General features: G+C 44.8%; 1 protein-coding gene and 1 non-coding gene across 3 annotated transcripts in view; one reads left to right on the top strand and one right to left on the bottom strand.

Annotated features, from left to right (window-relative positions):
* Window positions 1-3,417: 3,417 nt before the first annotated feature.
* Window positions 3,418-3,499, bottom strand: TRNAL-AAG (transfer RNA leucine (anticodon AAG)). Its single transcript has one exon. It is a non-coding gene; the product is annotated as a tRNA-Leu (tRNA).
* A 4,797-nt stretch (window positions 3,500-8,296) lies between these two features.
* Window positions 8,297-12,152, top strand: part of CTC1 (CST telomere replication complex component 1) — a 101,996-nt gene continuing 98,140 nt past the window's right edge. The window contains exons 1-2 of one of the 2 annotated variants that reach the window (XM_077470612.1): window positions 8,297-8,391; window positions 8,466-8,608. In XM_077470612.1, the coding sequence (XP_077326738.1) occupies window positions 8,362-8,391; window positions 8,466-8,608 (173 nt within the window). In that variant the 5' untranslated portion in view covers window positions 8,297-8,361. The remainder of the gene's footprint in view (window positions 8,392-8,465; window positions 8,609-12,152) is intronic. The other variant, XM_077470613.1, reaches the window with a different exon arrangement.

Here is a 12,152-nt window from a genome sequence, read left to right as displayed (position 1 = left end):
GTGGCACCAGCACCAGTGCCTAAGGCCCAATTTTTCTGCCCCTGTTTAACAGGGGCGTTTAAGTACAATTTTTGATGCAATGCTTTGCAGCAGGGCTAATTCCTGCAATAAAACTAGAGTATATGGCAGAGGTTGCAGTGTGGTGGCACCAGCACCAGTGCCTAAGGCCCAATTTTTCTGCCCCTGTTTAACAGGGGCGTTTAAGTACAATTTTTGATGCAATGCTTTGCAGCAGGGCTAATTCCTGCAATAAAACTAGAGTATATGGCAGAGGTTGCAGTGTGGTGGCACCAGCACCAGTGCCTAAGGCCCAATTTTTCTGCCCCTGTTTAACAGGGGCGTTTAAGTACAATTTTTGATGCAATGCTTTGCAGCAGGGCTAATTCCTGCAATAAAACTAGAGTATATGGCAGAGGTTGCAGTGTGGTGGCACCAGCACCAGCACCAGTGCCTAAGGCCCAATTTTTCTGCCCCTGTTTAACAGGGGCGTTTAAGTACAATTTTTGATGCAATGCTTTGCAGCAGGGCTAATTCCTGCAATAAAACTAGAGTATATGGGAGAGGTTGCAGTGTCGTGGCACCAGCAGCAGTGCCTAAGGCCAAATTTTTCTGCCCCTGTTTAACAGGGACATGTAATTACAATTCTTGATATAATATTTCACAGGAGGGCCCCTTCCTGTGCCCACCCAGAGTAACGGTGAGGACTTATAGTGTTGTGGCACCAGCACCACAACCACCAAAGGTCAATTTTTCTACCACTGTTCAACAATGGCATGTAATTACAATTCTTGATATAATCGTTCACAGCAGGGCGCTCCAGCGCCCACCAAGAGTCACTTTGGGGGCTTACAATGTTGTGGCAAAACCAACACCTTGTTCCGCTATTTCTGCAGAGCATATAGGGCAGGCCCCTACTTTCAAACATCCAACTTACAAACATCTCCTACTTGCAAACAGAAGGAGACAACAGCAAGTGAGATGAAAAAAGATGGACGACAAAACAAATTATACAGGGGTGATAACCCTTCCCTATGTTTTCCAAAAAGCTTAAAAATAGTTTTTTTGACTGGAGCTACACTTTAAAAATGTACCAGTTGAAAATTACAAACAGATTCAACTTAACACAACAAACCTACACAGTCCCTGTCTTGTTTGCACCGCCTGTATACTGCTGTTCTGAGTATATAGGGCCTGGGGGCCACACGCATTTCCTTTTTTTAATATGGGTACAGGGTTCCCCTTAATATGCGTACAAGACCCAAATAGGCTGGTAATGGGCAGGGAGGGCTACCCATGCCATTTTTCTCAATGATTTTCAACCATATTGCAGGAACCAGATATAACATTAAAACCGCAAGCAGTTTTAAATGGTGTTATTTCCGTTTAATGTCATTTTGTGCAGGGACTGTTCTAAACACGGGAAACACGTGGCACTTCACAGGCATACTACAGACACCCCCCAGGCACCATATTTAAAGGAATATTTCACTTTTTTTTTCACTTTAATCATCATTAAAATCAGTGCTCCCGCCAAAACGGCCATTTTTAAAAACATTTTAGGCATTGACCCATGTCCCCTGGGGCAGGAGCCAGGTCCCCAAACCCTTTTTAGGACAGTATCTTGCATATTAGCCGTTAAAATTAGCACTTTTCATTTCGAACGTTCGAGTCCCATAGACTTCAATGGGGTTCTAACGTTCGTTCGAATTTGGGGTCCGTTCGAAAGTTCTGGTGCAAACCGAACCGGGGAGTGTTCGGCTCATCCCTAATAGTGCTATACAATACAATGTAACAACATACAGTGCTATACAATACAACATACAATGCTATACAGTACAATGTAACAACATAAAGAGCACTACAGTACAATGTAACAACACACAAAGCTATACAATACATTGTATCAACATACAGTGCTGTACAATACAATATAACAACATACAGTGCTATACAATACAATGTATCAACATATATGGCTATACGGTACAATGTAACAACATAAGGAGCTGTATAGTACAGTGTATTAACATACAGTGCTATACAATACAATGTAACAACATATAGTGCTATACAATACAATGTAACAACATACAGTGCTATACAATACAATATATCAACATATATGGCTATACGGTACAATGTAACAACATAAGGAGCTGTATAGTACAGTGTAATAACATACATTGCTATACAATACAATGTAAGAACATACAGTGCTATACAATACAATGTAACAATATACAGCGATATATTGTACAATAAAACAACATACAATGCTATTCAGTACAATGTAACAATGTACAGTGCTATACAGTACAATGTAACAACTTAAAGAGCGCTACGGTACAATGTAACACACAGCACTATACAATACATTGTTTTAACATACAGCTCTGTACAATACATTGTAACAACATACAGCACTATACTATACACCGTATTAACATATAGAGCTATGCGGTACAATGTAGCAACATAAGGAGCTGTATAGTACTGCGTATCAACATACCATGCTGTACAATACAATGTAACAACATACAGCGATATACAATACAATGTATCAACATATAGCGCTATACGGTACAATGTAACAACATAAGGAGCTGTATAGTACAATGTATCAACATACAGTGCTGTACAATACAATGTATCAACATACAGTGCTATACAATACAATACAGCGATATAGCTCTATATGTTGATACATTGTACTGTATATCGCTGTATTGTATTGTATAGCACTGTATGTTGTTACATTGTATTGTATTGCACTGTATGTTGTTACATTGTATTGTATAGCACTATATGTTGTTACATTGTATTGTATAGCACTGTATGTTAATACACTGTACTATACAGCTCCTTATGTTGATACATTGTACCGTATAGCTCTATATGTTGATACATTGTACTGTATACGGTACAATGTATCAACATAAGGAGCTGTATAGTACAGTGTATTAACATACAGTGCTATACAATACAATGTTACAATGAACAATGTTATACATTACAATGTAACAATGCACTCCATTGTTCCCCAGTGCCTTGTGTACACTGTCTGTGTTACATGTAGTGGAATAACAGAGCTGTGGTGTACAGATCCACACACTGATCTCTCATGTGATATCTATTAGATCATTAATACCATGATGTGAATGGAATGATGTGACGTCATAGTCTGGGTGTACTATGAGCACAATGCCATATCACAGGAGCTGACTCATCATAGGGACAAAGTATGATGCCAGCTTCCAATAGACTGCACAGTGAAGGGGTATATCTATGTATTGATGATGTCACATCAGAAATGTTATGAAAGGTCCAGACGGGGAATTGCACACCGGGAGGATTGGAATTTATATCTAATGGACTCTCTAAAGCTTTGTAGTAATTACAAAAGAAAAAAAAAATTACTGGCAGCGGTGGGATTTGAACCCACGCCTCCGAAGAGACTGGAGCCTTAATCCAGCGCCTTAGACCGCTCGGCCACGCTACCTGCTGATCTATGAACGAGAGCTGTATTGTGGAGAATGATAAGGAACCGGTCCCCCCAGAGCTCAGGAAAGTATAACTTGTTATCAGTTTAACCACTTCAATATCTGGGCACTTTCACCCCCTTCCTGCCCAGGCCATTTTTCAACTTTCAGCGCTGTCACACTTTGAATGACAATTGCGCGGTCATGCTACACTATAATCATGTGACATTTTTTTATCATTTTCTTTATACAAATAGAGCTTTCTTTTAGTGGTGTTTAATCACTTCTGGGTTTTTTATTTTTTCCTAAAAAAAAAAATGTAAAAAAAAGACCAAAAAAAAAAAGTTTTTCTTAGTTTCTGTTAATTTTGTAAATAAGTAATTTTTCTCCTTTACTGATGGACGCTGATGAGGCACGAATATGCCGCACTTATAGGTACTGATAGGTGGCACCGATGACCACTAATAGGCGAAACTGATGGGTGGCACTGGTGGGCACTAGGGATGAGCTTGGTGTTCGAGTTGAACGCATGTTTGACTCGAACACCGGCTGTTCGCCCATTTGGCGAAGCCAAACTCTGTGGGCTCTTCGCGCCAAATTCGCGTGGCGCTCGTGGCCCACAATGCACTGCGCCATCGCAGTGCATTGCTGGCTCATGTTGGGCCAAGCATGCACTGTGACCCCGCATGCTTGGCCAATCACAGTGCCGGCAGCGAGGAAAGTCATAATTGGCCACAGGCATATTATAGCTCAGGCTGTTTAGTACACGCCCCACACTATATAAGGCTGCCAGCGCGGCGGCCTTCTGTAGTGTTCCGGCATCTGCAGGAGTTAGTGGGTGTTGTGTGCCTTCAGCGCAGTATACACCTGTATCTACCCTTTATTGCTGGTGTTCTATAATAAAGGCATCTGCAGGAGTTAGTGGGTGTTGTGTGCCTCCAGCACAGCACAGTATACACCTGTATCTACCCTTTATTGCTGTTCTCTAATAGAGCCATCTGCAGGAGTTAGTGGGTGTTGTGGCACCAGCACCACAACCACCAAAGGCCCAATTTTTCTACCACTGTTCAACAACGGCATGTAATTACAATTCTTGATATAATCGTTCACAGCAGGGTGCTCCAGCGCCCACCAAGAGTCACTTTGAGGGCTTACAATGTTGTGGCAAAACCAACACCTTGTTCCGCCATTTCTGCAGAGCATATAGGGCAGGCCCCTACTTTCAAACATCCAACTTACAAACATCTCCTACTTGCAAACGCAAGGAGACAGCAGCAAGTGAGATGAAAAAAGATGGACGACAAAACAAATTATACAGGGGTGATAACCCTTCCCTATGTTTTCCAAAAAGATTAAAATTGTTTTTTTGACTGGAGCTACACTTTAAAAATGTACCAGTTGAAAATTACAAACAGATTCAACTTAACACAACAAACCTACACAGTCCCTGTCTTGTTTGCACCGCCTGTATACTGCTGTTCTGAGTATATAGGGCCTGGGGGCCACACGCATTTCCTTTTTTTAATATGGGTACGGGGTTCCCCTTAATATCTGTACAAGACCCAAAGGGGCTGGTAATGGGCAGGGGGGGCTACCCATGCCATTTTTTTCAATGATTTTCTTCCATATTGCCGGAACCAGATATTACATTAAAACCGCAAGCAGTTTTAAATTACTTTTTTTCTGTTAAATGTCATTTTGTGCAGGGACTGTTCTAAACACGGGAAACACGTGGCACTTCACAGGCATACTACAGACACCCCCCAGGCACCATATTTAAAGGAATATTTCACTTTTTTTTTCACTTTAATCGTCATTAAAATCACTGCTCCCGCCAAAACGGCCGTTTTTAAAAACATTTTTTGCATTGACCCATGTCCCCTGGGGCAGGAGCCAGGTCCCCAAACCCTTTTTAGGACAATATCTTGCATATTAGCCATTAAAATAAGCACCTTTTATTTTGATCGTTCGAGTCCCATGGACTTCAATGGGGTTCTAAACAGGGTTGCCACCTGTCCAGGATTCACCCGGACAGTTCGGCGTTTGGAATCATGCGTCCGGGTTTCAGACTGCCTGAAACCCGGACACATTAGTTAGACTGGGCTATGGCTTCCCAGCAGGGTTGCTGGCTGCAGTTGTCTAAGCTGAAAGTGTCTGTTACACCCTTTCATACTGCTCAAAGCCAGCACTAACCCCCCCCCCCCTCCTCCGAAACACACACACACAGACGGGAGAGGAGAGAGGGCTCGATCAGCACCTCTTTCCCCCACCTCTACCCCTCTGGGTCTGCCCACACTCCAATCCCCGGCGCTGTGCCTAAGAAAAGGAAAGTTGGGGCCGGAAAATTTTTAATTCAGCAGCCTCAGATACATCTGGATGCCAAGGGGTGAGTGAGCTCACCATCCATCCCTGTCTGTGACTGAAGTCTTCCCCCTTCTCTCTCCTGCCTCTGAGTGAGTACACTAAGGTAAATCAGGGTTCTCAGAGCACCCCTTACATCAGATTTCCCCTTTAAACCAGATGCCATAGTGTTCCCCACATTAGAGTCCTCTTCGTACATCAGAGTTCTTAGTGTTCCCCCTTACATCAGGGTTCCCAGAGCATCCCTTATGTTAGAGTCCCCAGAGTTCTCCCAATACATCAGAGTCTGCAGAGTCCCCCCTTACAGTGAAAGGGAACTCAGCGAGTTCAGATGTAAAAAGGGGAACTCTGTGGGCTCTGATGTAAAGGGGAACTCTTGTTATTAACTTCATATGATTAGAAATGTAATTTAATAGCAAAATATATGTATAGTTTTTACTATAAAACAAAAATTGGCATGCTCCGCTAAAGTGTTCGGGTTTGACTTGAACAAAAGGTGGCAACCCTAGTTCTAAAGTTCACACGAATTTTCAGTCCGTTCGAAAGTTCTGTTGCGAACCGGACCGGGGGTGTTCGGCTCATCCCTAGTGGGCACTAATAGGCGCACTGGGGGGCACAGATAGGCGGCACTGATGGGCACTGATGGGTGGCATTGATGAGCAGCAGTGATGGCCATTAATGGGTAGCAGTGATGGGCATTGATGGGTAGCAGTGATGGGCATTGATGAGCAGCAGTGATGAGCATCGATGGGTAGCAGTGATAGGCAGCACTGACGGCGTTTTGCAGGCTGATTTAAGCCCTTTTCGGCAGCTAGCAGGGGTTAAAGCCACCCCCCCAGCGGCCGAATAGCGGCGCTAAAACGACAGTAAAGCGGCGCTAAAAATATTGACGTTTTACCGCTGACGCCGGTGGCGGCACAGTGTGAAGGGGGTCTAAGTGTTTAACACTGACACCCCTAGCAGATTGCATGGATGCCGCGCGATCGCCAAGCAGGGGAAATGCAGCGAAACTTGTGCATTTCCCGCATCATATCAGTGTGAACCAGGGCTCAGTATAAGAATTCCTTTTTTCATTTTATTTCACATACCTCTGTTTATATTTTTTTTCTTCTCCTTTAGGAAGGCCATACATGGTGGAATTTCGAATGAATTTTCTTTTCAAAATAAGAAAGTTTTTTTTTTTTTGTGATTTCGAAAATTCAGCCCGACCAAGCCTTCAATTTCACCTCATGTTGCTACAGAAAAGAATTTTCGTATCCCGGAATCTTCTTTTCTCTCTGTAAATTTTCTTTTCTTGCTCATGCGCATTTTTTTTTCCCTTATTACATTTCTCGCACGAGTCTCGCATCATTGATTAGAAAATCGTTTGTTTTTCAAAAAATTTCCAACATGTCAGATTTCTCAAATTTGATTGCCGCACGAAAATCGGCTGTTGCTGCTGCCCACTAATGGTGCAAAATTCGTACGAAAATTCTTAGATACGATTTTCGAAAGAAAATTCTTTTGAAATTTGAACCGTGTATGGCCGGCATTAGACATGCAAGAAAAACTGTCCAGCAAAAGTGACAGTTGGGACAAACTATATTTCCAAAAGGAAAACAAAAAAAAACTGTCACTGTAACTGCTCGAAAAAGGGTTGGTTGGTGCTAGGCTTTAAAGCAGGACTAAGGTGTAAAAACTGCGAAATGGGAGCAGTAAGGCTTTCTATCGTAGAAAACACCTGCATTTTATATATATATATATATATATATATATATATATATATATATATATATATATAGATATCGATATAGATAGATTTATAGAGAGAGAGAGAGAGAGAGAGAGAGAGAGAGAGAGATATCTATATATAGATATCAATAGATAGACTATATAGATATCTATGGAATATATATATAGATAGATAGATAGATAGATAGATAGATAGATAGATAGATAGATAGATATATATATATATATATATATATAGATCTCTCTCTCTCTATATATATATTCCATAGATATCTATATAGTCTATCTATTGATATCTATATATAGATAGATATCTACCTCTACCTATCGATAGATAGATAGATCTATACACATACATACATATATATATATATATATATACATACATATATATATATATATATATATTTTTTTTTTTTTATCTATCTATATATACAAAATATTGCAATAATTTTTTTTTTTTTTTTACAATGCACCATGAGCTGCACAGTGCTTGGTATGCTGGGTCTGGCGAATTGTTGGATTCCTACTCAACATTCACCCTTCATCCACATCGCTCACCTGTGCACACCAGGTGGCGCTAAATACTATGTTTAGTGTACGTAGTTACCTAGTTAGCTAACGTTTGTAATGTGAACAGCAGGTGGCGATAGAGACCGGGAACAGCTTCTTCCGCCAGTACAATGAAGCTGCTCGGTGACGCTGCTTCCGTGTTTTTTTTTGCCATTACTTCCTCGAAGTTGAAAGCATGGATGGATGAGAGGAGGAGAGGTGCAGGGCTGCTGTTGCTATGGAAGCAGAGAGGCTCCCAGGGGCCCAGGTGGGTGTGAGTGCTGCAGACTGGGGTTGGGAATGATAGAAGTGTCTGTATAATGAGGATGTTTTGTGTTACAGGTCAGTGGTTGGCTGCAGGCTGCTCACAGACATGTCCTGGACTACCTGCAGGAGGAGGGAGGAGGGGCAGGGGTCCCTGGGCTCTGTGATGATGTCATCAGGTGCATTCAGAATTTCTGCCCCCAGTTGCCACTCAGCTACAGGTACAAAACAAACGTGTACTTATCTCTAATGAGCCGGGAGACTACCAAATGTCTTCATTATATGCTCTGTCAGGTTTTTATTGTTGTCTGTGTCCTAACCGAGGAGACATCCCCTCACTTCCTGTTAGTACAGGAAGCGGGGAGGATACTCTCCAATTGGGATGAGCTCCGGCGTGTTCGCATGATCCATGTGCAGAGCCCGCCAGGAAGTCCGTGCAGAGCTGCGCTTATCACAGGCAGTGAGACATTGCCCCGATGCGCAGCTGCAGAGATCGGGAAATGTCTCACTGCCTGTGATTAGCACTGCGCCAACTTCCTGGCGGGCTCTGCACGTGGGCTGTGTGAACACGCCGGAGCTCATCCTTACTCTCCAATGACAAACAGATCAAAGCACACACATGTTTACTAGGGGAGATAGAGATAGGAAACCAGCAGTGAAGCCTTTCTGCTTCACAGCCAGTTCCCTACTGCGCTATATGTAGCGTGCCCCCAGCCTCGGATCATCCCCTGTGGCATGCTCCCATCCTGGATTATCCCCTGTAGTGTGCCCCCAGCCTCGGATCATCCCCTGTGGCATGCTCCCGTCCTGGATCATCCCCTGTAGTGTGCCCCCAGCCTCGGATCATCCCTGTGGCATGCTCCCGTCCTGGATCATCCCCTGTGGCATGCTCCCGTCCTGCATCATCCCCTGTGGCATGCTCCCGTCTTGGATCATCCCCTGTGGCGTGCCCCCCCAGTCTTGGATCATCCCCTGTGGCGTGCCCCCCCAGTCTTGGATCATCCCCTGTGGCGTGCCCCCCCCAGTCTTGGATCATCCCCTGTGGCGTGCCCCCCCAGTCTTGGATCATCCCCTGTGGCGTGCCCCCCCAGTCTTGGATCATCCCCTGTGGCGTGCCCCCCCCAGTCTTGGATCATCCCCTGTGGCGTGCCCCCCCCCCCCCCAGTCTTGGATCATCCCTTCTGGCTCCTTATCCTGCTTGCTGTTGCTCTACTTGGATCTCTGACTTCTGGCCTGGCTGATTACCCGATCTGGTTATTGAACTCTGGCTTGGCTGACTACGCGATCCGGTTACTGGACTCTGGCTATGCTTTGACTACGCTTTTTCTATCTACCTTTTTATTTAATAAACAAGTGTGATTTAATTGTACTTCTGTCTCGGTCTGATTCATGGTTCCTGACAATACGTGAAGGCCATGAATTCGGAAAATACAGTCAATCCACTTGTTGGTAATATTTTTTCCAGATTGGATGAGCAAGATCACCACATGGATCAGTTAGCCATGGCATTACAAATGCTCCTGAGTCGCACGGCTCACCTGGAATCCCCCGCGGTGGCTGCTCCGGTACAACCTGAGTCACAGACTGTCCCTGCTGCTGCGCCAGTCTCTGTGCAGGCAACCGCCTCGAATATTACCTCTATAAGAGTTATGTCTGGTTCCTCTCCGCTTCCCCAGTGATTTGGGGGTGATCCAGTTCAATGCAGAGGGTTTCTCAATCAGATTGAGATATACTTTGAAATGCTGCCCCAGGCTTTTCCCACGGACAGAAGCAAAGTAGGTTTCGTGATATCTTTGTTTTCTGAGAGAGCCTTGGCCTGGGCTAACCCTCTATGGGAGACGCAAAAACCTGTTGTCTTGAGTTACCCTGAGTTTGTGGCCTCCTTTAAAAGGGTATTTGACGTTCCCGCACGCTCCGCTTCTGCTGCCAAGTGCCTCATGTCCATCAAACAGAGTACGAGAAATGTTGCCGACTACGCCATTGATTTCCGTACTCTGGCAGCAGAGGTTGCTTGGAACAATGAGGCCCTCGTGGCTGCTTTTTCTCATGGTCTCTCGGATTCCATCAAGGATGAGATAGCAGCCCGAGATATACCCACTGAGCTGGAGAGCTTGATCTCGTTTGCCATCCTCATTGACTCCAGACTCAGAGAAAGACTTTCTCTTAAGAAGGGCTTGCAGAGGCCTCCTGTACGTTTGCCTGCGAGCTTTTTAGTCCCACCCATGCCTCCTTCACCTCCCATGCCTCCTGGTACCGAGTCGGTCAGTGAAGATGAACCTGGGCTTCACACGTCTCTCTTGCGGACGAGGGAGCCTTGAGGAGGAGGGAGAGATTGTGCCTTTATTGTGGCCAGGCAGGTCACTTTTTGAAGTCTTGTCCTACCCTTCCAGGGAACGCCCAAACCTTGAGGTCCTGTCATGGACAGACTTTAGGTGGCGTTGTTTCGTCCCCAGTTATCCAGAAGGATAAGCCCCTGGTTTCGGTCACCCTTTCTTGGGCTGAGTTGTCCATCGAGATACAGGCTCTAAATGACTCTGGGGCTGCAGGCCTGTTCATTGATGCTGCATTTGTTTCGCAGCACTCGATTCCGCTGCAGTTGCGTGACACTCCACTTGCCATTTGAGGCTCTTGACGGGAGACCTTTACAGCCTGCCCATGTGACTCATGAGACGGTTCCGTTGTCCATAGCTGTAGAGGCTCTTCACCATGAGATAATCCAATTCCAAGTTATTTCCTCTCCCAGGCTTCCGCTGGTTATTGGTTATCTGGCAGCAATCTCTATTGTAAACTGGAGAAGTGCGAGTTCCATCGTGAACAGGTTACATTCCTGGGCTATGTCATTTCCACTGCTGGTTTTTCGATGGACCCAGAGAAACTTTCGGCAGTCCTACAGTGGCCTCGACCCGTGGGTTTACGTCTTCTGCAGCATTTCCTGGGTTTTACCAACTACTATCGGAAAGTTTATTCGTAACTTCTCGTCTCTGGTCAAGCCCCTGACTGATATGACCAGAAAGGACAGTAACCCACAGAGTTGGTCTCCGGAGTCCATTCAGGCCTTTGCCTCTCAAGGCTGCCTTTGTTTCTGCTCCTGTGTTGGCACATCCTGATCCTACGTTGCCTTTTATCCTAGAAGTTGATGCTTCTGAGACTGGAGTTGGAGCCCTTCTGTCTCAGCGTCCTTACTCTGAGAGCGCTATGCATCCGTGTGGCTACTTTTCCAAGAAATTGTCACCTGCTGAGTGCAATTATGAGATTGGTGACAGAGAGCTGTTGGCGATCCTTTTAGCCCTAAAAGAATGGAGACATCTCCTTGAAGGTATCACTGTGCCTGTTCTGATTCTTACTGACCATAAGAATCTTACATTCTTGTCTGAGGCTAAGCGACTCTCGCCCAGAAGGGCGCAATGGCCCCTTTCTTGTCGAACTTTAATTACATTGTCTCATTCTTACCCGTTACTAAGAATGTAAGGGCTGATGCCTTGTCACAACAATTTTCCTCCACTTCCAAGTCGGAGTCGTTTCCGGTTCCTATGATTTCTCCTGATCGTATCTTGGCTACGGTTCGCACCAGTCTTACTTCTCCTTTGGGTGACAAAATTCTTGCTGCTCAGGTCCATGCTCCTTCTGAGAAACCTTGTGACCGCTGCTTTGTCCCAGAGAGTCTCCGTATTGCTGTGCTCCAGACTTACCATTCTCCCAAGGCAGCTGGCCATCCTGGGAAGAATCAACTCATTTTGGCCATTTCCCAACAATTCTGGTGGCCTA

The sequence above is a fragment of the Lithobates pipiens genome, unplaced genomic scaffold (genome assembly GCF_037356315.1).
Source record: "Lithobates pipiens isolate NorthernLeopardFrog02 unplaced genomic scaffold, aLitPip1_a1.2 Scaffold_8, whole genome shotgun sequence".
Classification (NCBI taxonomy): domain Eukaryota; kingdom Metazoa; phylum Chordata; class Amphibia; order Anura; family Ranidae; genus Lithobates; species Lithobates pipiens.
The sequence above is the reverse complement of the archived record's forward strand: the minus strand, read 5'-3'. Positions and strand labels throughout refer to the sequence as shown.